The sequence below is a fragment of the Podarcis muralis genome, chromosome Z (genome assembly GCF_964188315.1).
Source record: "Podarcis muralis chromosome Z, rPodMur119.hap1.1, whole genome shotgun sequence".
Classification (NCBI taxonomy): Eukaryota; Metazoa; Chordata; class Lepidosauria; order Squamata; family Lacertidae; genus Podarcis; species Podarcis muralis.
In genome coordinates this window covers 25,783,743-25,810,096 of record NC_135673.1, presented here as the reverse complement: position 1 = coordinate 25,810,096, position 26,354 = coordinate 25,783,743, and the positions used below count along the sequence as shown (strand labels likewise).

General features: G+C 43.9%; 1 protein-coding gene across 2 annotated transcripts in view; it reads left to right on the top strand.

Moving 5' to 3' along the window:
• COL4A5 (collagen type IV alpha 5 chain) overlaps window positions 1-26,354 on the top strand; it is a 136,170-nt gene that overhangs the window by 25,159 nt on the left and 84,657 nt on the right. For both annotated transcript variants that reach the window (XM_077922419.1, XM_077922421.1), the window contains exon 2: window positions 23,099-23,158. In XM_077922419.1, the coding sequence (XP_077778545.1) occupies window positions 23,099-23,158 (60 nt within the window). The remainder of the gene's footprint in view (window positions 1-23,098; window positions 23,159-26,354) is intronic.

Below are 26,354 nucleotides of genomic sequence, written 5' to 3'. Positions count from 1 at the left end.
CTTTCTTTTCGAAAATAAAAAAGAGATAAAATCTTAAATGCTGCCAGCACAATGAGCATTCTGATTAAAACAATCAAGCTGTTTTATGATCTCTTAGGCCATGTCTGCATTGCAGGTATTCCAATTATGCTTTTTATAGTTTTGGGTTGCACTGCATTACAGAGTGTCTCATCTTCTCCTTCCTGTTCTGCCCTACCTAATGCACGTAATCTTACTCCCTTCCCAGATTTTGACTTCATATATTCGGCTTATGCTGGTGCAATCAGCAATATTAGCCGTGGTGGTTGTGTTCTACCTCCACGTTTGGAGGTGGTATGCCTTTGAATGCCAGCTGCGGGGAATTAGAAGTGGTGGGAGAAATAACTGCTTTGGGGCCTCCCATAGGCATCAGGTTGGCCATGGTGAGCATAGGATTCTGGCCAAGAATGGGCCATTAGACTGATTCGGCAAGCTCTTCCTATTATCATTTTTTTTCAAATTTTTAAATAAAAATATTTATATGCTGCTGCATCATAAAGATATATTACAGTGGTTTATAACAATATAAAAGCATGAAACTAAACAAAAAAAGTCATAAAAAGTTAAAAACAAGTTAAAAAATTTTTTAAATAACAAATATAAAGAGATGAAGGAAATAAGATGGCTGCTTAAACTCTAAGCCCTGTTCCAAGGTCGAGAAAAACAGCTTGGAGCAAAAGTCATTGCTTTCTAAAACAAATAAACAAGCAAACAAACAAATAAATACAACCCAAACCTTGAAGATAGGACAGGAGAATGCAAAAGGATTCAGAAAAGCTGGGCTGGGGGGGAAGTACCACACTCAATTCTTCCTGCCCAAAGACTGCTCACGTCAACGAGGACATTAATGCAGGCCGCAGCCAAGATAGTGCTGCCCTCAAGAAACAAAATGGTATCAGTATCTTAAAAATTTGTAGAACAACAAGTAACCAAAAAGGAGCTTATTAAAAATACTTGGAAGGAACTAATGCAATTAAGCCAAATCCAAGGATAAGAAAGCTCCAGACTGCCAACCACTCCAGGTACGTGAGGCCATTTCCTCAAAACAACATCCACCTGTCTTATCAGCTGACACCACTTGGTAACATCAACAGATGGGTGAGGGTGTGTGGGGATCAATTCAGTATTTGCTGTGCTTGTGCACAGCCAATAGAACAGGATCTAATCCCCGCTTGTCAGGAATTGAAGTCACCCCCTTGTTTTAGCAACACCATCTTGCCTGTGAGGTTCTTTGAAGTCCTGAATTTGAGACTTCAAAGCACCAAAGTGCCTGTCGTGATTTTATCATAGGGTGATTGACAGGTAGGTGTTCCTGCCCATCTGTCAAACTGCCTTCAAGGCTGATCCTGATAAGAACATGGCCTGTGGAACCAAAAAATATCCTCCATTCCTAGTGTAGATAATACTGAGCCAAATATACCAAAGTTCTGTCTGTGTTCCACAGAGAGAATGCTTTTATTAGCTGTGGTCCAGCAGGCCCCATATTTCCAGGTGTGTAGCTGAAGGCCCACTTGTGTTTGTCTGCTTTTTATTGCTGCTGCTGCTTGTTCTAGTTGCAGTGCTTTGGGGGCTGGATATTTGTGGATAATTTTTACTGGCTTTTAATAATTTTATTATTGTACTTATGTACTGTAGTGTATATTAACTGTACGCTGGTTTGAGAGATATTTTCCCTTAAAGGCAGCATGAAAACATTTTAAATGGCTAAAATGCAATATAAAAATTGTCTGGAACGTGCTGTGGACTTTTGTCCATAAGCATAATTTCACTGTACTTGGTATATGTTCTTTGCAAGAGATTTTATTCCCCTATTTGTACTGGGCTTTTTTTCTTTTTCAAAAAGCAGCCACCAGTAATTCAGTAACTTTCTTGGGCTGAACAATGCAAAGGAGTCTGCATATGTGTGTGTGTTTTTAAAAAACCTATTTTACAGGTGTTCAGAACTACACCCCCTCCTCCCTTGTCTCATCAGACAAACCTCACAGTGACCCTATTGAACTGTGTTGCTTTCCAAAAGCAAGGCTTGTCTCCTATAATTGGATGCCTTTAAGTTCCTCTGACCCATCACATTGTTGCATGTGTTGAGATGAAAGATCGTGAGGCAGAATTGTGGCTACTAGTGTTGCAGAGGCAATTTTCTTTTTTTTCTTTTTTGCAAGTCTGAACAGATCAGGCATTGTACAGACTTCAAAGGGTTGACGTTTCAAGATGTAAAGGAACCTTTCCTGCATAATTTAGCCTTCTTAAAAAAAACAGTGGTCACAAGAACTTCTACCAACAATATGAGCTTGAGGTCCCCCCCATCTCTCCCCCCCCCCCCCCCCCGTAAACCATGAAAGTCTTGTTTGAAGGTTTTGGATGGGGCAGGTGGAGTAGAAGCTGCTCTTTACAAAACATTTTCCCCCTGCATTATTTCCATTTCGTGTTAGCTTCCCATGTGTGCATAACTTTATTCCATTCCAGTTCTGCATTAATCTGCAGTTTTTAACAAAAATGCATTCAACAACATATTTAAATATCTTTTGATATTTAATAACTATTAAAATGTGTTTCTTATCACAGACTACAATTTGGCACATGCATGCATTTTGAAACATTTTAAATTCTAAAATTCAAATTTTAATGCATTTTGGTAAACATGTAGAACAACAAGAAGTGAGAAATCTGAAGGATATGTTTCAGTTTGCATATTAGTGAAGAAGGTGAGAGTTGAGTTAATTTATAGAAATGAGGACCAAGTAAAATTCTCCTCCATTCCTACTCCCATGTAAAGCCCTGCAACCATTTTAGGGGTGCACAAGCAAGAATGAAAATGTTTGCTTCTTTAGAACTGATAAAGGGCAAAGTGTGCAACAAAATGCCCTGTGTGATTCCTCCCTGTCTCTCTGCCAAGAACCTTTTCCAAGAGAGGGGAACAGATTCTTGTTCCATAGTGGAAAGCGATGTTCCTTTGAGAGCGAGCCTCTGTTAGAGAGAACTACATACACTCCTGAAATGTCTGCTGTGAAAAACATCTTCCATGAAACATTTGGTGCAGGTGCAGGACAAGGAAATCTGGGACACCTGGCATCCCTTAATACTGCAGTTTCGTAGCATGAATCGCTTGCTGGTTCCCCCCAACCCCCCTGAAATGGAGAATGATGTCAAACTTGTTTTTGTATAATCTTGAATGAGTTGGGCAGAGGGGAAACACTCTGTCCTCCACGATAAAGAAGTATGATGATAAATATGGTGTGACTTACGTTTAATTTGTCTCCTGTGAATTTTGCTATGCTACTGAACTGGAGCCTGTCAACAATTTTTGCATGTATGCTTCTTGCTAAGCCTGAACTGTGAGCGCATTTGCAACTGTGTATTTTTACTGTTTTCGGTAGCTCTTTCTCTGCTTGTCAGGACTCCTTTCAACCTGCCAGTTTCCTGATGTGTTCTTGTCTGGGCAGGTGGGAAATCCCTTTTAACATGCTGTCTGGCCATTCATCTGCCTTTTGACCTGGATAACAAGCAAACCTTAGCTAGGAAACACTCCAGGTGTGGAGATAAATTTCAGCTTGCTGCTTTCTCCAACTCCCCCCCCCCCCCTTTGGTCCTATGTTGTGTCACAGAATAAAACTAATTCATTTTGATCTGCTTCAGACATAATGCTAAACCATAGCTTAGTACAACATGGATGAGCCTTATTGAGCCTTGAATTTGAACATGCACTTCCCTCTCCTCCCCTGCGATGGCTGTAAAGAGGCAATTGGAAGCAGCTATGCACAAGGGACGTGGGTGGCGCTGTGGGTTAAACCACAGAGCCTAGGACTTGCCGATCAGAAGGTCGGCGGTTCAAATCCCCGTGACGGGGTGAGCTCCCGTTGCTTGGTTCCTGCTCCCTGCCAACCTAGCAGTTCGAAAGCACCTCAAAGTGCAAGTAGATAAATAGGTACCGCTCCGACAGGAAGGTAAACGGCGTTTCCGTGTGCTGCTCTGGTTCACCAGAAGTGGCTTAGTCATGCTGGCCACGTGACCTGGAAGCTGTACGCTGGCTCCCTCGGCCAATAAAGCGAGATGAGTATCGCAACCCCAGAGTCGGTCACAACTGGACCTAATGCTCAGGGGTCCCTTTACCCTTTACCTTTATGCACAGTGTGTCACTTATTTGTCCATTGCTCCAGTTGTATGCAGTTAAACCAAGTTATTCTACTTCCTGTTAGAGCTTCTCTTGTTTGTTCTTTGCTTCATTTTCCCCCCACCCAATTAAGTATTTTCTTCTCTTTTACTTCTTTTTCAATTTCCTTTTTTCAATTTACTGGGAAGTCTTCTATCATCACCACCACCAGGGTTAGTGGGGAATTTGCTGGTATCAGTTTTCCTTTATATTTCGCCCATATCTTAATGATATTTCTTAATAAGGGATTTTCAATATTCTGCCACCATTGCGTATTTGGTTTGATAAAAAAAAAATATTCACTAACTTCTCCCTCATTTCCTGTGCACCACTCTCTAACTGTTTTAACACTCCTTGTTCTGTTATCCCATCTATGATATATCTTAACTGATCATATAAATCTTTGTGTTTTTATATTGTAAACCACTCTGTGATCTTCCGGACCTGACTTGGTATAAGGCAATTTTCTAAGTTTTCTATATTCTTAATGGTGTATCCTTCTAGTCTGCTAAATACCTATTGTTTGGATTTATTGCATTGACAAGGGAAGCTGTGTTTGAAGGAGGGGGAGCTGGCAGAATAAAAATACAAATGAATGAGATTTGAAGGAATACAGAGAAATCTGGGAGTGGAGAGAAGACCTGGCAAGTGGAAAATGCCTAGACCTTTCCTAGGGATGTGGCTGTGTCAAAGAACATCAGAAACAAACGAAATGTAGCCAAGTCCTATGTATCTGGGAATGGCTCCCGCACAATTTAATGAGGACATGTTCATGTAATCATTAAAACCTTTAGGTTGTAATGTTGTGCATGTTTCCCTTGTTGGTGTAGACACCTGTCAGGGCCGCCTCAGGTCCCAGCTCACAAGAGACCAACGCCAAGTCCACTTTATTTACAAAAGTCTTTATTGAAGTACATTGTTTGTTCCACAGCCGAGGCGCGCAGCCCCACGTCTGTTACGCTTAGACCGCTGAAGTCCCCTCTGAATCAGTCCTGCCTCTACACCAGTTTAAGAGGCTTGTGCTAGTCCACCTCTTCCTGTCCTTCCTTTTCCGCAGGGTCTTTCTGCCCCCCTGGGTTCCTTCCCTCCTGCTTTCCCCTGACGCTGAGTCCCCAGACGCCTGCTCCCCCCTCCTCCGTGCTTTGGGACCAGGCTCCTCCTCCGGGCTCTCCGCATTTCCGCGCGCCTCCACATTTGAACTTGGCGCGCGTTCGCTACCCCTGACCTTCCTCTTGACAGTTATACTACTCTCTGTACTACTCTCCGCCCCTTCCGGCAGGACGTCTTGCCCCGATCTCCTTCCCCTCTCTGCTTCCTGCTCTCCTCCGTGTGTCACACTGGGAACTCCACCCTCTTCACTCCGTTCCGGCTGGGAAGCCAGCCCCGATCTCCCACTCCCACTCGGGGTTTCCCTGCTGCTCCCCTGCTCCTGACGAGTCCCCCCTGTGGCTCCCCTTGGCCTGACCAGGGGCGCCCCCTTTTGGGAATCCTCCGATTCACTTGAGAGACTCATGGAAGCCCTCAAGTCATTGTCACCCTCCTCCTCCTCGTTCCTGGATTCTTCCCCCTCGCTCTCAGTCTCCTCCCTCATCTGTGCCTCTCTCCCTGAACCCCTGACAACACCATTCTCAATTTGTGTGATCAGTACACTTTGAGGTCACAGTTCCCCAAAGTTCCTGGGACATGCTCTGAAAACATGACACTTATTTGGGCATGTAAAGGTAATTAGGTAAAGGACCCCTGGACAGCTAAGTCCAGTCGAAGGCGACTATGGGGTGCAGCGCTCATCTCGCTCCAGGCCGAGGGAGCCGGCGTTTGTCCACAGACAGCTTTCTGGATCATGTGACCAGCATCACTAAACTGCTTTTGGCGCAATGGAACACCATAACGGAAGCCAGAGTGCATGGAAACGCCTTTTACCTTCCTGCCGCAGTGGTACCTATTTATCTACTTATACTTGTATGCTTTCGAACTGCTAGGTTGGCAGAAGCTGGGGCAGAGCAATGAGAGCTCACCCCATCATGGGGATTTGAACCGTCGACCTTCTGATTAGCAAGCCCTAGAGGCTCAGTGGTATAGACCAGTGTTCCCCAACCTTGGGCCTCCAGCTGTTTTGGACTACAATTCCCATAATCCTTGACCACTGGTCTTGCTAGCGAGGGATGATGGGAGTTGTAGTCCAAAAACAGCTGGAGGCCCAAGGTTGGGGAACACTGGTATAGACCACAGCACCACCCATATCCCTTTTTGGGCCATGTGGCCCTTTATCTGACAGCTGCTTTTGTCTTGAAGTTGCTCAATGTATGGGGATCAGCCTGTGAACACTGACAGATGTTGATTCTTGCCCCCCCAGTGTGGCATGTCAAAAGCTGAAACCTCTACAAGGTTCAGTGGGATCTCTTTTTGGTTTTAATGGCTAGTAGTTAACATGGCCATGTCTTTCCCTTTATGTGTTATTTTTGCATAGATGTTCGTATGATTATTTTTTTGAAGAGCCCATCTTCCAGTGTCCCTGTCTATTTAGAGGACTGTTTGGTGCCGTCTTCTCTGGTAGATTCATGGAACTCAAATGGATCCCCAACACTTGCATGGATATATCCGCTGCTGCTGGACTAGGGTTCAAATCCCCACTCAGCGAAGAAGCTTACTGGGTGACCTTGGGCCAATCACCATCTCTTAGGCTAACCTACCTCACAGAGTTGAACGATGGGGGTGGAGATGCTCCTTCAGGTATACAGGGCTGAGGCTGTTTAAGGCTTTAAAGGTCAGCACAAAGACACAGAATTGCGCTTGAAAACATACAGGGAGCCTTTCAGGACCGGTGTTATATGGTCCCAGCGGCTGCTCCCAGGCACCAGTGTAGCTGTCACATTCTGGATTAGTTGTAGTTTCCGGGTCCCCTTCAAATGTAGCCCCACATAGAATGCATTGCAGTAGTCCATGCTGGAGATAACCAGGGTGAGACAGTCTGCAGGCAGGTAAGCGTACCAGATGGAGCTGGTAGACAGCTGCCCTGGACACAGAACTGACCTGCCCTTCCATGGACAGCTGTGAGTCCAAAATGACTCCCAGGCTGCACGCATGGTCCTATACTTCCTCAGAAGCCTCTAGGAAAGCAAGGTGTGAAGATAGCTAATCATCACTACTTTTTCTCACCTGCCATTGCAATAATCATGCCTCGTCTCAAGCTGCTTCTAAGCCCTTGTATTATGCTGGACCCGGACCCCTCCTGATTTGACATGATCTTTGCCATATGACTTCCAGCAAGATGCACATCTGATAGAGCCACAACCACGTGGGATGTGTATAATCACTTTAATAACTTGTAAGAACTCTTTGACCAATAACTGAACTGGCTAATTACAAAGCATATTATAGGTTATAAATGCCACAAGGGCTGGCTAAATACACTTGATCTCTGCGAGGCAGAGGAAAACTGGTGAAGTTTCTGTGCTTTCCAGGAAACTCTTTCATCTTTTTCATCCATGGAGGAAAATCTTATTGCAGCTCTATACAGAAATGGGTGGGTTTTGGCTCCATGTCTTCTTGGTCTGAGCAAACTGCCTTTCTTTTGAAGTGAGCAGAGTTAGTTAATGTGTGTACACAGAGAAGAGCCCTTCAGGGTCTCTTTTGTGAGAGGAAGTGGGGAGGAGAATACCTTAGCTTTTTACTTCTTCAGATACAAACTAATGTGTCAGACCCCATTTCGGCTGTTGAATGGAGAGTATAAATGCTGGCGCACTAAATCCCCTTGATCGCACAGTTGAGTGAGTTTTTAGTGAAGTGCTTGGAGAGGATCACGGAGTAAGACCTTCAGCAAATATTTGTGGAATACCACACTTTTGACCATATACCTCATTTTATATATCTGCAAGTACCTGTAAGCTCTTGCCAGTCTCCGTTATCCTGTTGTACTGTGTTTCTCACTTCCATAGCTTAGACCTAGAGCATAATTTCACATTCTTAATAAAGTTCTTACCGGTGACTTTATACATTGGAGGGTGCCAGGCTAAACATGGATTTTGGTTCATTTCTTCATCCTTTACCTGAACATGCTTTGTTTTTCAATATATAAAGCTATTAACAGCTAGGGACCAGTTTACTTAACTTGCAGGATCACCTTACACCATATTTGCCTCACCGACTGCTTTAATCAGCAGAACTGGCACTGTTAAAGCTGCTACATAATATTTATACCACATTATAATAAATTGGTATTTTAGTATGGCAGCACATAAATTCTGAAACTCTGGGCCTGTTGACATCAGGCAGGAGCCATTACTGTACTTTTCCCTGCACCTGCTTAGAACATTTTTGTTTAGGTGAGTCTATCCCAGACCCTCCAAGTGTCCCTGTTTTCCAGGGACGTCCCTGATTTACAGAAGCTGTCCCAGTTTCTGATTTGATCCCGGAATGTCCGGTTTTTCTTAGGATGTCCCCATTGTCATCGGAGAAATGTTGGAGGGTATGGAGTTATCCAATCCCTGAGCCAGCTGAAGGCAATCCACTATAGGGAAAGGTTTTTTTAAAAAATAATGTTTTATGTTTTATTATATTTTTATATATGTTCGAAGCTGCCCAGAGTGGCTGGGGCAACCCAGTAAGATGTGTGGGGTATAAATAGTAAAATTAGCATTATGGAATAGGACATCTCTATTTTCATCGGAGAAATGTTGAAGGGTGTGTGTATCCAGATAAATAGAAGTTACATGTGTTTTATTTCTTTTTAGCTGCTGCTGATTTTAATCATTTTCTGGATTATCATTTAAATATTTGTTTTTAACTTCATCAATAATTGTAATGTTTTATATTTTTGTAAACTGCTTCGATATTATTTTTTAACTATCAAGAGGTATATATACATTTTGTTAAATGAACAAAATAAGAGAGGGATGAGGCAATCCAGATGAATCCCACCAACCCTCAAATGGGATTGGGGAAGATGGGCGTTGTAGTCCGCAACTTGTGTAGGGCCACCACTTCCCTATCCCTGTTGCAGTACTTGGCACACACAGCACAAACCTCTCTCTGCTGATAATCCTTGCTGGTAGATCAGGGTTATGGAGCATTTGGCCTTCCAGATGCTGTTTAACTAGAATTCCAATCGGCCTTGAGTACTGGCCATGCTGATTGGAACTGACGCAAGATGCAGTTCAGCACCATCTGGAGGGCCAAAGGTTCTCCACCTCTTGTGACAGATCATGGTTATCCAATGTGCTGCTCTCCAGATGTTGGATTCCAGTTCCCCTCCTCTTCAGGCAGTTTGGCTGGTGTCAAGGATGATGGAAGGCCAATATCTTTTTGTAGATAAATATCGTTGTTTTGTGGCTTTTGCATCAGGTCACTTAATCATTGCATCATTAATGTGGCGGTGGAGGAGTTTGATCCACCAGCAATGCAATGTAAGCTGTTTACAGGAGACCAGCTGGACAAAGAGGACTTAAACAGTTTGGCATTTGTTTGCTTGGTTTCTCATTTCTCCAAACGGCCCCCACTCTTTCCTTAGGTTTACATGCAAGGTATTGCATGCATGCACATATACCACCAAACTGTTGTTTGTCCGATCCCCAAGTGTTCCATAAACTCTTCTTAAATGTTGGCATTTCCTTTGCTTTACAAAAGTTTTCCCAGACTGATGAATCTATATTTAATGGTTTTAATTGAAAGGCGATCAGAGATTAATAGAACCCCATGGAGCAGTAGTAAAGCACAGGCTTTTCATGCATGCAGATGGCTCCAGGTTCAGTTCCAAGCATTTCCAGTTAGAAGATCTCAGCTAGCATGACTTGGAAGCACCCCTCGGTAAAATATTGGAGGCCAGCTGACAATCGTGGACTAAGATCAGTGGCCTGATTATGGTATAATCCTGCTTCCATAAATGCACATTGCCGCACAACTAATTTGGGCACTTAGCAATAATTCTGAGAATTAAGCTAATAATTCTGAGAATTAAGCTAATAATTCTGAGAATTAAGCTAATAATTCTGAGAATTAAGCTAATAATTCTGAGAATTAAGCTAATAATTCTGAGAATTAAGCTAATAATTCTGAGAATTAAGCTAATAATTCTGAGAATTAAGCTAAATGGCACAAGATGGAAAAATATTTTTTGGGATATGTGCATAAGACTTAAGCTGATAGACTCTGCTTGGTTTGTTGTTGTTGTTTAGTCGTTTAGTCGTGTCCGACTCTTCGTGACGCCATGGACTAGAGCACGCCAGGCACTTCTGTCTTCCACTGCCTCCCGCAGTTTGGTCAGACTCATGTTTGTAGCTTCGAAGACACTATCCAATCATCTTGTCCTCTGTCGTCCCCTTCTCCTTGTGCCCTCCATCTTTCCCAACATCAGGGTCTTTTCCAGGGAGTCTTCTCTTCTCATGAGGTGGCCAAAGTATTGGAGCCTCAGCTTCACGATCTGTCCTTCCAGTGAGCACTCAGGGCTGATTTCCTTCAGAATGGATAGTCTCCTCCAGCACCATAATTCAAAAGCATCAATTCTTCAGCAATCAGCCTTCTTTATGGTCCAGCTTTCACTTCCATACATCACTACTGGGAAAACCATAGCTTTTACTATACGGACCTTTGTTGGCAAGGTGATGTCTCTACTTTTTTAAGATGGGTCTTGGGTAGCAAATGGTATGTTCCAAACAGGCCAGTAGCTGGAGTCCAGAGCAGATGGGAAACAATCACAGGAACATGGGAGGCTGCCTTTATACACCACTGGTCCATCTAGCTCAGTATTGTCCACACTGACTGGCAGCAGCTCTACAGACTTCCCAGCCCTTTCTGATGTTGCTGCAGACTGAACTGGCAACACAGGCACCAAAGGAGTTATTCTGCCGGGGGGTGGGGTGAAGGAATTAAGCACTGAAAGGGGGAGTATTTTAGTTTTTCACACAGGCAAAAAAGAGAATACAGTGGTGCCTCACAAGACGAAAAGAATCCGTTCCACGATTCTTTTCTTCTAGCGGTTTTTTCGTCTTGCGAAGCAACCCCATTGGGGGCTGAGCGGATTAGCGCTATTAGCAATTTACCGCTATTAGCGGCTTAGCGGCTAAGCTGTTAAAAGGCTATTAACAGCTTAACGGCTTTGAAAAAGGGGGGGGAAGCGGGGGGAATGGCGAGACTCGCAAGACGAAGCAAGCCCATAGGGAACTTCGTCTTGCGAAGCGCCTCCGCAACGCAAAACCCTTTCGTCTAGCGGGTTTTCCGTCTTGCGAGGCATTTGTCTTGCGGGGCACCACTGTACAGTGGTACCTCGGCTTAAGAACTTAATTTGTTCTGGAGGTCCGTTCTTAACCTGAAACTGTTCTTAACCTGAAGCACCACTTTAGCTAATAGGGCCTGCCGCTGCGCTGCCAGAGCACGATTTCTGTTCTCATCTTGAAGCAAAGTTCTTAACCCGAGGTACTATTTCTGGGTTAGCGGAGTCTGTAACCTGAAGCATCTGTAACCTGAGGTACCACTGTATTGCCTATGTATTTTGCTTTAAATTTCAGATTTTGCAAATGTTAGATACTATAAAAACAAAAAGGAAAGCTAGGAATCTGGAGATTATGGTTCATCTAGTGGGAGGTGACAACTGCTGCCTTGTGTCTTGCCCTGCACAACCCCATGGGCACCCACAATTTATACATGGTAAACATGTACTCTACTTCTGAGCTACAGCTCAGACAACCTGGTTTAACATGGATTGGTGGTCAAGTTCTGGAGCAAACTGACAGGAAGACAGGTGTGGCATGAGGAGTCTTTAGGACTTTCAGTCACGAAAGAGTTTCTCAGACTGAGGACCCAGGCCTAGAACAAGTCATATAAGGCAACTGAAGAACCAACAGCAAGTCTCCTGGTCTGGCTAGGTTAGGCTGACAAAAACTATAGTTCCATCTCTAGTTATTACCCCAGGGGCAGGCGGTGGCTGCAGTGCAGTAGAGATCAAGCTGGATGTTCTCTCTGCCTGAGAGCTGCCCCCGTGACACAGGGGTTTGGGTGCTACTGCTGTGGTTTGAGGCCCTTGATGCCTCATCTAAGACCTGCACCATATAAATATGGATAGCTGGGTCCTGATTTTTGGCAGGTTACAGGTGGTGCATTTTAAGAACATTGGCAATCCAGAGTACAGTGGTACCTCGGGTTACCTTCAGGTTACATACACTTCAGGTTACCGACTCTGCTAACCCAGAAATAGTACCTCAGGTTAAGAACTTTGCTTCAGGATGAGAACAGAAATCGTGCTCTGGCGGCACGGCGGCAGCAGGAGGCCCCATTAGCTAAGGTGGTGCTTCCGGTTAAGAACAGTTTCAGGTTAAGAATGGCCCCCCGGAACGAATTAAATATTTAACCCAAGTTACTACTGTCTTAAAAGAAGGTGATCAAGATGAGGAAAGGTTAAAGAGCAAGCTGTGGGCTTTTCAGAGGCATCTACTTGGCCACTGTGGAAGAACAGGACAATATGGGCCTGAGCCAGCAGCCAAGTTTTTCTTAGGTTTAACCTGGAGAAGGGAATCTAAAGGGAGGGAGGCTAAATCTCCAAAATGCTGGTTGTCTTGTGCAGATAGGTAAAAGCTGGGGAAAAAAACTTTTTTTGCTGGAGAAAGCAGCAGCGAACATCTTCCCCCCTCCCCCTGTGTCTTCCTCAGGTTTGTGCAGGTGAAGCCACTTCTTTATTTTTGCTTAGAGACACAATGGTTTGCATAGGCTGTGAGCCAGGGCATTTCCAGAGCTAGCCAGGTAGGCAATAGGTCACACCTTTTTAGCTTGGGTTTGGTGAAAGAGGAAGATTGTTCAAGCACGGAGAGAGTGGAGATGTAAGAAGATGGTTTTGCTTGCCTGCTTTGTCTGATAATTAATTTCGTACAAAATGTTCTTTTTCTCAGGTTGAGTGCTCCCCCTCCCCTTATTTTTAATCCTCTCAAGGTTTGCAGGCTTAACTGTGCCGCCTCATGTGGGTAAATGGCATCAACATGTTATTCTAGCTGCAGATGTTGTTGTAATAACAGCTTCTCTTGTTTTTTATAAAGCGTAGGAAGCCTTCAGGGAAATGAATAAGTTCTCAAAATCCCCTAAAAGGTCAGGGTTATCTTGATTAATCAGGACCATCTAAAATTTCATGTGTCTTGGCAAAATACAAAAAATAGCCATCTTACCTGATGAGTTCTGAACATGGAAGAGGGTGGTTATTCAGCTACTTGAAGATGGGGCTTAATTCTGGGAGGAAGAAAAGATTCAGAATCACAGAATTGTAGAGTTGGAATGGGTGACAAGCATCATCTAATCCAACTCACTGCGATGCAGGAATATTTTGCCCAACATGGAGATCAGACCTATGACCCCCAGATTAAGAGTCCCATGCTCTACCAAATGAGCTACTCTCAGATCAAATAAAGTACTGATTAACAGTGTGCGTATTTTAACTACCGTATTTTTTGCTCTATAGGACGCACCTTGTTTTAGAGGGGGAGAACAAGAAAAAACCCTCTCCCCCTCTTTGTGCAGCACCCCTTCAGTGAAGCGGCAGGAGAAACGGAGCCCCTACCATTTCTCCTCCCGCTTAGCTGAAGGGGCGCTGCGCCTTAGCTGAAGGGGCACCTACCCTTCAGCGAAAGGAACCCGAAGCCTCTGAAGCGCAGTGGGAGCGGTCCCGCCATGCTCCGGAGGCTTCAGGCGGCTATCTTTGAAACCTGGAGAGTGAGAGGGGTCAGTGCGCACTTTATTTTTATCCGTTTCTGACTGATTATTTTTTTTAGATTGATTTCACGATATAGCCAATTTCCATAGTTTTAAATACCCCCAAACTGAAAAACAAGCCTGCACTTTTGAAAAAACAACAATGCTGTAATAACCAATATTATTTTAGATTTTAAGATGAACAACTTTGTTTCATTAATTTTTTCTATTACAGCTATGGATTGTAGGAAAGTTGTACCCAGTAGCTATTCCACCCCCCAAGAAGTCCAAAAAACATAAAATTTTGTTAGAAGACGTGAGAGACCCATAAATTTTATTCTTTGTTGAGAAAGAGCATGTCTTTACAATAATTTTCACCATCAAAAACTTTTGATTCCATCGTGCCCTCAGGCTGAAAATTTAGGTTTTCTAAACCTCATTTTTCCACCAAAAAAACTACATTTATACATTTTATACATTTTTGGGGGGCATTTATAAAATCTTTTGAGTGCTGGTGTATTTTCCCCTGAAATCCTCATCATGTTATTGAGCTCTGTGTAAAATTTCAAAGAGATCTGATCATTGGTTATGGAGAAGAAGAAAAAAAGGCACACAAGGCTGAGGATCTCAAGAGGGACTGAAACACAAATTTCAAGAAACTTTGAAGTGCTATAAAATTAAAACCATTTGAGATAGAGGGGGGAAATCTAAGGGGGTTTCCTTCAAACATAAGGGAAGGGTGTACACCAAGTTTCATCAAAATCCGAGACGGTGGGTGGCATGACCACATTGAACTGACGTGGAATGACCCATAGATGGCTTTAAAGGCATATTAGCCAAATTTATGGAGGAGAAAGGTATCAGTGGCTATTAGCCATGATGGATGTGCTCTGCCTTCACAGTTAGAGGCAGCAGTGCCTCTGAATACTACAGAAGAGGAGTGTTCTTCTGCTTGGGTGCTTTTGGGTTTCTCACTTGGGGCATCTAGTTGGCCGCAGTAAGAACAGGATGCTGGGAGGTATGGGCCATTGGCCTGAACCAGCAGCCTCTTCTTATGTTCTTAGTTCTTTTGTTCTATAGTTTAATGTTCTGCAACTCAGGGACATGGAGGCCAAAATGAGGAAACATTTTACATCCTGTTTCATACGTTTAGAGGTTAATCTATTTACAGTATGTTTGTGAAACTTCTTTTGCATACCCACTGAGGATGGCTGTGAACTTCTAACTACTTCAAATTAATTCATGTATCCAGAGCCTGATGAACTGCATCCAAGGGTACTAAAGGAACTTGCAGATGTACCATATTTCTTGCTCCATAAGACGCACCTGACCATAAGACGCACCTAGTTTTTAGAGGAGGAAAACAAGAAAGAAAATATTCTGAACGAAACAGTGGATGTATGATTTTTGTGGTTGATGCTGTGGCCACAGACATGTGATTTGACGGTGAGTTTGGGGTGACCCAATGCAAAAATCCTGAGAATCCATGTGGATCCATGCTTTTTGCGCCATTGCGGCCCCAGGCAACAATGGGTGCGTGATTTTTTTGGTGCAGGCTGTAGCCATGGACATGATATGTGATCTGATGGTGAATTTGGGGTGACCCAATGCAAAAATCCTGAGGATCCATGTGGATCCGTGCTTTGTAACCACATTTTAAGTGGGGAGGGAAGAAAAACACTGAAGGGACAAGGAGCACACATGGTGTGTGTGGAGAAGGAGCTTTTCAGCGAGCTGAGCGGGGAGGAGGGAGGGAAAGAGAGCACGGTTGCTTTAAAGGAGCCAACCGGACAGGAGCCGCTTACACCCGTGTAAGCAGGTCCTCTCCTCTCCTCTCCCACTTTGCTCCTTTAAAGCGAGATGGCTCTCCTCCTCTCCCTCCTCCCCGGCTCAGCTCGCTGAAAAGCTTTGCTGCACCCGTGTAAGCGGCTCCTCTCCCACTTTGCTGCTTCAAAGCGAGCCACGGAGGAGTGAAGGAAGGGGAACCATGGATCTTCTGCTTGTGGCTGCAGCAGGATCCCCCCACCATCCATAGGCATTCACACCATAAGATGCACAGACATTTCCCCTTACTTTTTAGGAGGAAAAAAGTGTCTTATGGAGCGAAAAATACGGTAATCTCAGAGCCTCTGTCTATAATTTTTGGAAATTGTTGAAGAACAGGTGAGGTCCCAGTGGACTGCAGCTGGGCAAATGTCACTATATTCAAAAAGGGAGGGAGGAGAGGACCCAGGCAATTACTAACTAGTCAGCTCGAGTTGTTTTAAACAGCATGTGAGCACTTAGAAAAGGATGCTGTGATTACTGAGATCGAGCATGGGTTTCTCAAAAACAAGTCATGCCAGACAAATCTCATTTCTTTCATTTTTCTTCTTTTTGGTAGAGTTACATGACTGGTGGATCAAAGGATTGCTGTGGATGTAGTGTGTCTTCATTTCAGTAAGGCTTTTGACAAAATCGCCCCTTGATATTCTCATAGAGAAGCTGGTAAAATGTGGACTAAGTGATGTTACTGTTAGGTGGATTTGTAGCTGAACCCAAAGTGTGCTCAACAATGGTTTCTTGCCATCCTGGAAAAAGTGACAAGTGGGGTACCACAGGGTTCTGTTCTGGGCTTGGTGTTGCTCAACATCTTTATAAATGATTTGAATGAAGGAATAGAAGGGATGCTTACCAAATTTGCAGGTGACTGGAAGGGGTAGCTAATACATCAGAAAATAAAATGAGGATTCAATGTGACCTTCACATTCTTTGTAAATGGGCATTCTGTTTCGCTCATTGCTGTACTTCGTTACTATGGCATCCATTTGCTGGAGAATTGGCCCAAAACTAACAAAATGAATAACATTAGGGACAAATGTTCAGGTTCTGCACTTAGGCAGGAATAATCAGATGCACAAATATAGGATAGGGGATACCTTGTTTGACTGTAGTGCATGTGAAAAGGATCTTCATAGACCACATGAGTCAACAGCGTGATGCAACACCAAAGAAAGCTAATGCTATTCTAGGCTGCATCAACAGAAGTATAGTGTCCAGTTCAAGGGCCACTCTATTCTGCTTTGGTCAGACTCCACCCAGATTATTGTGTCCAGTTCTGGGTACCACAGTTTAAGAAGGGTGTTGACAAGCTGGAATGTGTGCACTGGCAGATGTCCAAGATGATAAAATGCCTTATGAGGAATAGTTGATGGAGTTGGATATGTTTAGCCTGGAGAAGAGAAGACTGAGAGGTACTATGACAGCAATCTTCAAATATCTGAAAGGCTGTCACATGGAAGATGGAGCAGGTTTGTTTGGTGTTCCTCCAGAGGTTGGATCTGAACCAACAGATACTAGTTACAAGGAAGGAGATTCCGACTAAGCATCAGGAAGATGCTTTCTGTCAGTAGGAACTGTTAGATGCTGGAATGGACTACCTCAAGAGATTGTGGTCTCTCCTTTATTGTTGTTGGTTTTTTTTAGAAAAAGGTTGGGTGGCCATTTGTCAGGGATTCATTAGCATTGCAGGGGGTTGGACTAGAAGATCCTTGAGATCCCTTCCAACTCTACTGTTCTGCTCTTTCTCTGTCTCCTGCTCCACGTATTCCTTTGAACCTCCTGCCTGTCTGGTGAAATTTTCTGGCAGCTTGAAATGCTGGTCTCTGTTTTGTGACAGAGCAGTTGGTCCTTAGGTATTGTCTGCTGTGGATTTGTGGTAAAAAAATAAAAAATCTTAATTGTGACTTTGAGCAGCTTTGTGCAGGCTTATTTACCCTTCACTGAGTCTTTAAGGGGTGGGTGCTGTTATGAAGGGGGATAAACTTCAGCGAGGGAGATCTAACAAATGATTCGGTTAATAGTTTAAAAGGCTGGGTCTTTTACGCTTTCTGGAGTATGACAAGTTTCTTTGTAAATGGGCATTCTGTTTCGCTCATTGCTGTACTGAGTTACTATGGCATCAATTTGCTGAGCAATACCTTTCTGATCAGCTAAAAAGGTGTCTCTGATTAGTACCTGCAATCTGCAGGTTTCCAGACTTGAAACCTTCTTTCTCACATAGGATGAACTCAGCCCTCTAAAGCATATGCTGTGTTGCATAAAAGGTGCACACCCACCCAGAAGAATAAATAATCCCTTTTATTGTTTATTTCTGCTCCTGGAAACATATGCAGATTTACTCATTTATGGAAAAACATACAAATACTCAAAGAAGACTTATTGATTTGGGTGGCAGCAGTATCTACAATCAGACGTGAACAACTGAGGCAGAGTGCAATAATTAAATGACTAGCAATATTGTTAATTAAGGGACGCGGGTGGCACTGTGGGTTAAACCACAGAGCCTAGGACAGGGGTCAGCAACCTGCGGCTCCGGAGCCGCATGTGGCTCTTTTACACTTTTGCTGCGGCTCCGAGGCGGATACTAGCGAGGGGAGGAGGCGCATTGTGTGCCCCGACACTCCCCACTGTTTTAAATGTCGCAATGGTTTTGCGGCTCCCAGTTGTTTTTTTCTTCGGTCCAAGTGGCTCTTTTTGTCTTAAAGGTTGCAGACCCCTGGCCTAGGACTTGCCGATCAGAAGGTCGGTGGTTCGAATCCCCACGACAGGGTGAGCTCCCGTTGCTCGGTCCCTGCTCCTGCCAACCTAGCAGTTCGAAAGCACATCAAAGTGCAAGTAGATAAATAGGTACCGCTCCGGCAGGAAGATAAACGGCGTTTCCGTGTGCTGCTCTGGTTCGCCAGAAGTGGCTTAGTCATGCTGGCCACATGACCCGGAAGCTGTACACCGGCTCCCTCGGCCAAGAAAGCAAGATGAGCACCGCAATCCCAGAGTCGGTCACGACTGGACCTCATGGTCAGGGGTCCCTTTACCTTTTTAAGTTCAGGTTCTGTGATAATTTTGGGAAGGTAAACGGCGTTTCCGTGTGCTGCTCTGGTTCACCAGAAGCGGCTTAGTCATGAGTGCCGCAACCCCAGAGTCAGCCATGACTGGACCTAATGGTCAGGGGTTCCTTTACCTTTAATATTGTTAATTATAGTGATATCTCAGGTTAAGTACTTAATTCGTTCCAGAGGTCCGTTCTTAACCTGAAACTGTTCTTAACCTGAAGCACCACTTTAGCTAATGGGGCCTCCTGCTGCCACTGCGCCGCCAGAGCACGATTTCTGTTCTCATCCTGAAGCAAAGTTCTTAACCTGAAGCACTATTTCTGAGTTAGCGGAGTCTGTAACCTGAAGCGTATGTAACTTGAAGCGTATGTAACCTGAGATACCACTGTATATTTGTGCTTTCTGTACAATTGCACAATGTGGCTGCCAAATTGATCTTTTATTCATGGCCTTTAGCAATTTTTATTTTATTTTTTTGCTGTTTTTTCTGCTGGTCTCTTACGACTTCGCCTAATGTTTTATTTTAACTGGGAGTGGTTATATTTTTTCTGGCATTCTGAAGAAATAATGATCTTATAATACAGTCGTACCTTGGTTTTCGAACAGCTTAGTTTTCGAACATTTTGGCTCCCGAATGCCGCAAACCCAAAAGTGACTGTTCCGGTTTGCAAACTATTTTTGGAAGCCGAATGTCTGACGGGGCTTCTGCGACTTCCGATTGGCTGCAGGAGCTGAAATGGATTACTAAATATCATTATTAGTTTTAAATTGTATTTTCATTGTAACTTTGTTTCATTTTAAATTGTAGAGTTTGGTGCTGCTGCTGTACTCAATAACAAAACATACAACATTGTAGAAAAACAGTGTACAAGTTAAACACACACACACATATGAAAATGAACTTGCCTAGAACCTAGGTCACTGAAGTTAAATGCTCAAAATTCTAGCTGCTGTGACATACCATCATTTGTTCTTGCCTCCCACCTCTTGATTTTTCCATAGAATATTAACTTTACAGTGGTACCTCGGGTTAAGTACTTAATTTGTTCTGGAGGTCCGTTCTTAACCTGAAACTGTTCTTAACCTGAAGCACCACTTTAGCTAATGGGGCCTCCTGCTACCGCTGTGCAATTTCTGTTCTCATCCTGAAGCAAAGTTCTTAACCTGAGGTACTATTTCTGGGTTAGCGGAGTCTGTAACCTGAAGCGTATGTAACCTGAAGCGTATGTAGCCCGAGGTACCACTGTACTTTTAGCTCTGGGTGCCAAAAGCATCGGAGAAGAGGAAGTTATTCTTTCCCTCAGAACTGGACAGATTTGGCTTACCTGCATCTTCTGACTGAGAGCAAGGTATGCCACCTATTGGCTGGCATTCTTATTGCGACAATTCCTGGCTATGTGAAAAAGATACGGCTCTTGAGTCTGTGCAGAAATTAAGCAGCCAGTTTAATAAGTATAAAGAACTATCTGCATGAGTAATGCAACAATGAAGGCAAGAACCTGCAAGAAATTGCTTCTTCCCTGTAATCAGGAAAATGTGAAATGTATGGGGACACATGTTAGGTTGGCTTAGTTGGTTTTAAAAGGCCTGTCTAATCAGGCAACAGATTTTTTTACAACACACACTTGTGTTGTTTTAGAAGAGGCATTTCCCATTGTGTGTGTGAAAGAGAATAAAGAATGCCTCTTACAAGGTCTGCTGTGACATGTTCTCAAATGAAACAAAAGAAGTTGTTACACACTACGTTTTAGGTGGGCCTCACATAACAGTTCATATATATGGAACAATCACTGATTAGAACAAGCCATGATGACTTCAGAAGGCTGTGTAATAGCAGTGTGTGTATGTGTGTGTTCATATAAACATGTATGTTTACACACACAGTGTCTCATCTTCAATTTGCACGGTGCTTTTCAGAGTGCACAAGGATAGGCCTCTGCCCCAAGCGGCTTACAATAATAATAAAAAAGATTGATGCAGAGAAAATGGGGGGGGGGGCAAGTGTAAGCATGGAAGCAATACGCGGTGGATTCAGTTACAGATGCTTAGGCTTCACAGTAAGATGTGAGAATGAGAGGGTTATGCCAAAGGCCTCAAAGGAAAAGTGGGCTTTGAGGTGGGTTGGATGTGAAGAAACGCCAGCACACAGGTGTCCTGGGAGGCAGTTCCAAGTACCGTATTTTTTGCTGTATAAGATGCACTTTCCCCCTCCTAAAAAGTAAGGGGAAATGTGTGTGCGTCTTATGGAGCGAATGCAGGCTGTGCAGCTATCGCTGAAGCCAGAACAGCAAGAGGGATCGCTGTGCAGTGAAAGCAGTGGGATAGCCGTGCGAAGCCTCTTCAGGGCAACAGAAGGAATGCTCCCCCTGCCCTGAAGAGGCTTCTCATGGCTATCCCAGAAGCCAGAACAGCAAGAGGGATCGCTGCGGAGCGATCCCTCTTGCTGTTCTGACTTCGCTTCTCTGGACCGGCACTGTGCAGAGAGGGAAAGCTGCGCAGCGCCCCTTCAGCAATGCGGGAGGAGAAATGGAGCCCCTTCCATTTCTCCTCCTGCTTTGCTGGAGAGGCGCTGTGCAGAGAGGGAGAGCTGCGCAGCGCCCCTTGTCTAATCCCCTTTTGAAGTCACCCAAGCTAGTAGTTGTCGCTCAGTCTTGTAGCAAGTCTTTTAACCATACATTGTGCAAAGTTCTTCCTTTTGGCTGTCCTGATCTCCTACCTAGCAGCTTCCTTGGATGTGTGTGGGGTGGGGGGGTGATATAAGTATCTTCAAGGTTCAGGGTATCCTGATGAAACCCTTTGGTTGTTTATTAAATGGTTTAGTACAACATTTGATTCAGAATATTTTTTTTCTTGTTTTCCTCCTCTAAAAACTGGGTGCGTCTTATGGTCGGGTGCATCTTATAGAGCGACAAATACGGTATATGGGGAGCAAGGGAGACTTGCTGTAGCTCATGGGTATGTAAACTAAGGACCGTGGGCCGGATGTGACCTAATCGCCTTCTCAATCCGGCCGGCAGACGTTCCAGGAGTCAGCATATTTTTACATGAGTGGAATTTGTCCTTTTATTTAAAATTCACCTCTGGATTATTTGTGGGGCACAGGAATTCATTCACCCTCTCCACAAAATATAGTCCGACCCCCCACAAGGTCTATGGGGCAGTGGGCTGGCCCCCTGCTGAAAACGTTTGCTGACCCCTTCTATAGCTGCTTGAAGTACAGTGGTACCTCGGGTTACATATGCTTCAGGTTACATACACTTCAGGTTACACACTCCACTAAGCCAGAAATAGTGCTTCAGGTTAAGAACTTTGCTTCAGGATAAAAACAGAAATCGGGCTCTGGCGGCGCGGCAGCAGCAGGAGGCCCCATTAGCTAAAGTGGTCCTTCAGGTTAAGAACAGTTTCAGGTTAAGTATGGACCTCCGGAACGAATTAAGTACTTAACCAGAGGTACCACTGTATCAGAAGAGCTTTGGAAAGGGGAGGGTAGAAGAGTGAAGATGAATGGCAGGGCTGTGGGGTGAAGAGGTGGAGGGGCAAGGCGATGGAGGGCTCTGAAGGCAAGGTCAAGGAACATGTACTAGATTTGGGAATAGACAGGAAGCCAGTGTCTATTTAAGGAGGGGTGATTATTATGAAGAGAGGGGAATTATTTGGGAAACAGATTTCTGTGCAGATACGAGGGGACCCAGGTTGAGGTAGTGGAAGATCAGGGGTACGGGGGGGGGTGCTGTTGCTGTGTTAAGGTGTGGTTCAGTCACATCCCAGCACATCCGGGTTGCACAATGACAGCTGATTTGGAGTTCTTGTGCAACAAACCTGCTTCCCCCAGGAGATCTGACTTCTTGAGATAAGGAAAGTGACTGGTAAAATGCAGTGAGGAGTCTGGAAAAGCACTTGCTAAAGACTTCTAGCCTCCATGCAAACAGAGTGAGAGCACAATAAATGGGTCATTTAGAAGCACCCTTAGGGTGTGGAATGGACTGGGCATGAACCAGAGAGTTTTCCTTTTTTTAATCATTTTTATTAATTTTCCAATAAAAAACATCCAATTAATATATCCAATGTTTTCTTGAGGGAAAAACTAGGGTTGGCTGTTGTTGCTTCTTCTTCGTTTTTTCTTTCTTTTTTTGAGAGGTTGTAAAGGGAGAAGCAAGGTGATCTGCATTTCTCCCCCTTTCAGGGTTGATATTATTCTTAAAAGAATATGTGAGGTCAGTCCATTTAACTGATTAAAATTCACATGTTGCACTCCCAATCCGCCCCTGATGAAGTGTGCTAACCTTAAACTGTGTTCATAAAACAAGCGATTGACATTCCCCCTCATTAGCACGTATTTGGTGGGGCGGGAAAGTTCTTTGCAAACTTTTAATGTTCTCTTTTTATTTCTCTTTTCTAGGCATGCCATGGATGTTCGTCAGGATCCAAATGCGACTGTAGCGGAACAAAAGGGGGAAAGGTGAGCAGGTGTGTGTGTGTGTGTGTGTGTGTGTGTGTGTGTGTGCAGGAGGAAACATATCTGGATCCTGAAGAGTTTTTTCTCCACTGGACTAAAATAATTTGACAAGCCGCGCAGCAATGAAAACGATTTATATTCTGCTCTGTTTTCTCTAACAAAAAATTATAACCATTTGTTTATAGAGAGTTTCTATTAAATGTGTTCGGATTTCAATGTTAGTAAAGATCATTGTAAGAATTTAAATATTTGTAACCTGCCAGTTGGCCAAGTCTCAAAGGCAGATGGTTAAACATTCTATGAATTATACCTAAATGCACATGGAATATATTTAAAGGATACTTTATAATACATATAATGCATTAATTATTGCATACCTTACAAAAGAGAGAGATCGGGGAAAGCATTCCTTTCAGTACTTGGGTCCTACTATGAATGGAGCCTTGTGTACTGGTACCAATACCTTGAATGGAGTACATAAATTCTCCTCACTACTCAAGCCAAGAACCTGGTTGTGGCATTTTTCATTAGATGCAGTTTCTGGGCCGTATTCAAGGGCAGCACTACATAAAGTGTGTTGCAGTAGTCTAGACGGGAGGTTATTCCTTTTTCAAAAAAAAATGTTTATAAAATCTCGAGGTTGTATGCAGAGTTAATAAAAATGCAGGAATAAACCCATTTATTTATTATCATGAAAAAGAATTACACCACTTGATTGTAAAAAAAAAAAAAAAGCCCAACAACCTCAAAGCACTTTACAAAAGGGGAAAAAATAGTAAAGCTGAGAAAAAATGGACAACCCTACTTGAAAACATACCAAAGTTCAAATAATAAAACAGATTAAATCACCTCAACTTTCTATACATCTGCATAGGCTTGTCTAAACAGGAATGTTTTTGGCAGGTGCCAAAAATAGTACAGTGAAGGCGCCTGCTTGATCTCAACAAGCAGGGAGTTCCAAAGTTTAGGTGCTGCCACACTAAATGATCAAATACAGAAACAAAACAATATTTGCAAAACAGAAAAATATCCGACCTGAGGCAAATTTAAACCAACTGGTACTAAAAGTCAGATAAGGCCTAGGAATAAAAAAAATGAGTTGTTTTTATTCAGTTGTTCAAAAGGACCCTAATTGACAGCTGGTTTGGTGCCTGCTTCAGTTCAGAGAGGAGAATGTTCCACAGAGAGGGTGGCACAACAGAACAGGCTCACCCCCAATTCTAATAGGGTACACTTTTAAAAACTGAGCATGCCCAAAGGGCCATGAAGTCCAACTACTTCAGGAAACATACTTATTAATGCCAATTATCTATCAGTCCCTAAGCATTTTTAGGAAACTGCTCATGGAGCAGAGAGCTTCAGATTGCTCCTAGCCCTGATGGCTCTGTTCTGCCTCCATGGTTGGATCAGCAGTGCTTCTGAATAGCAGGAGCTGGAAGCTGCAGGAGGACAGAAGAGTGTTCTTGTGCGCAGGTCCTGCACCTAGTTGGTCGCTGTGAGAACAGGATGCTGGACTAGTCCCCTGAGGAAGAACTGTAAGAAAACAACATGGCATTTTACAACTGGTATTAACAAACTCTTCTCCTGCACCCCTTAGATTCCAAGTTATTTTTTAAACTCTCTTAAATACTAAATAGCAGCAACACCAATAAGAGGAGTAGAAACAAGAAAGGAGCTAATTGGGGAAACCCAAAAACTTTCCAGATCACCTTTAGGAACATAGGAAGCTGACTGAATAAGGACATAGGTCCATCTAGCTCAGTATTGTCTACACGGACAGGCAGCTATTGTCCAGGATTTCAGGCAGGAGTTATTCCCTGGAGATACCAGGGATTGAACCTGAGACCTTCTGCATGCAAAAACAGATGCTCTACTACAGAGCTCTGGTCCTTCCTCCTTGGCCTGATGCCTTGAGTCAATATGGAAGGAGTGAGGTGAACGTCTCTATGGAGGGACTTCTATAAATTTGGAGCGTGCTACTGTTTTGGTAAGGGATGCGGGTGGTGCTGTGGGTTAAACCACAGAGCCTAGGACTTGCCGATCAGAAGGTCCCTCCTGTTGCTCAGTCTCTGCTCCTGTCAACCTAGCAGTTTGAAAGCACATCAAAGTGCAAGTAGATAAATAGGTCCCGCTGCAGTGGGAAGGTAAACGGCGTTTCCGTGTACTGCTCTGGTTCGCCAGAAGCGGCTTAGTCATGCTGGCCACATGACCTGAAAGCTGTACGCCGGCTCCCTCGGCCAATAAAACGAGATGAGCACCGCAACCCCAGAGTCGGTCACAACTGGACCTAATGGTCAGGGTTCCCTTTACCTTTACCGTTTTGGTGCCACCATAAATAAAGCCCTGTCCTGTGTTGTCACTAGGGTGGCCATGTGTTACACTCTGCAGAGGGCAGTCCTCTATTGGATTGATTCTTCTGTTTGAGGGATGGGGGAACCTGTAGCTTTCCAGATGTGGCTAGCAGAGCGTGCATTGATGTCTGTTAGCATATGGAGAGCCACAGTTCCCCACTGCTCTCCTGAATATGATTTAAACTGGTTTTTGGTTTCTGCTTCACTTAATTCTGCTTTACTTAAACATCACTTTAACACCCTCCAAGGCACCCTATTTCTATAATTTTAACTTGCTTTAAGCTGTTTTTCAATATTGTGTTTTAGTTGTTTGGTTCTCAAACTTGCCACTGAGTTACGCTTTCAATGCCAAGCCGTGTTGGTGCAGTAAACATTTCCCCCAGTGAGTTGTTCGGGGTGCCTCACAGAAGCTACCCCAGGGGCCACGCCTATCTATCCAGGTGGCTCAATTGAATGAGATCATATTTTGGCAAATGTGCTTGCCAAAGGTTCATAGCATATGTGTGTGCTAAGCCTAAGGCTTAGTCTTCTTGGCAATAATACAAGGTTAAATGAGGTTGTGCTGCTAAAACTTTACTTTGTTTTTGTTTGTGTGCGTGTGCGTGCGCACACACACACATACTTAAAAAGTACCATTATGAACTTCTGTCATAATGATAGAGAGATTTTTTTATAAAAGAAAGAAAGAAAAAGAAAGATAAATGCTGTGTGGTTTGAACAAACAAGGAGGGCTTTTTGCAGGAGGCAAAGGGTCAAGCTAGGCATGGATGCTGGTAGCAGATGCACCCAACTGCAACTTCAGAGAGGAGTACTGTAGCTGGATCAGGCCAGTGGCTGAATCAGGCCAT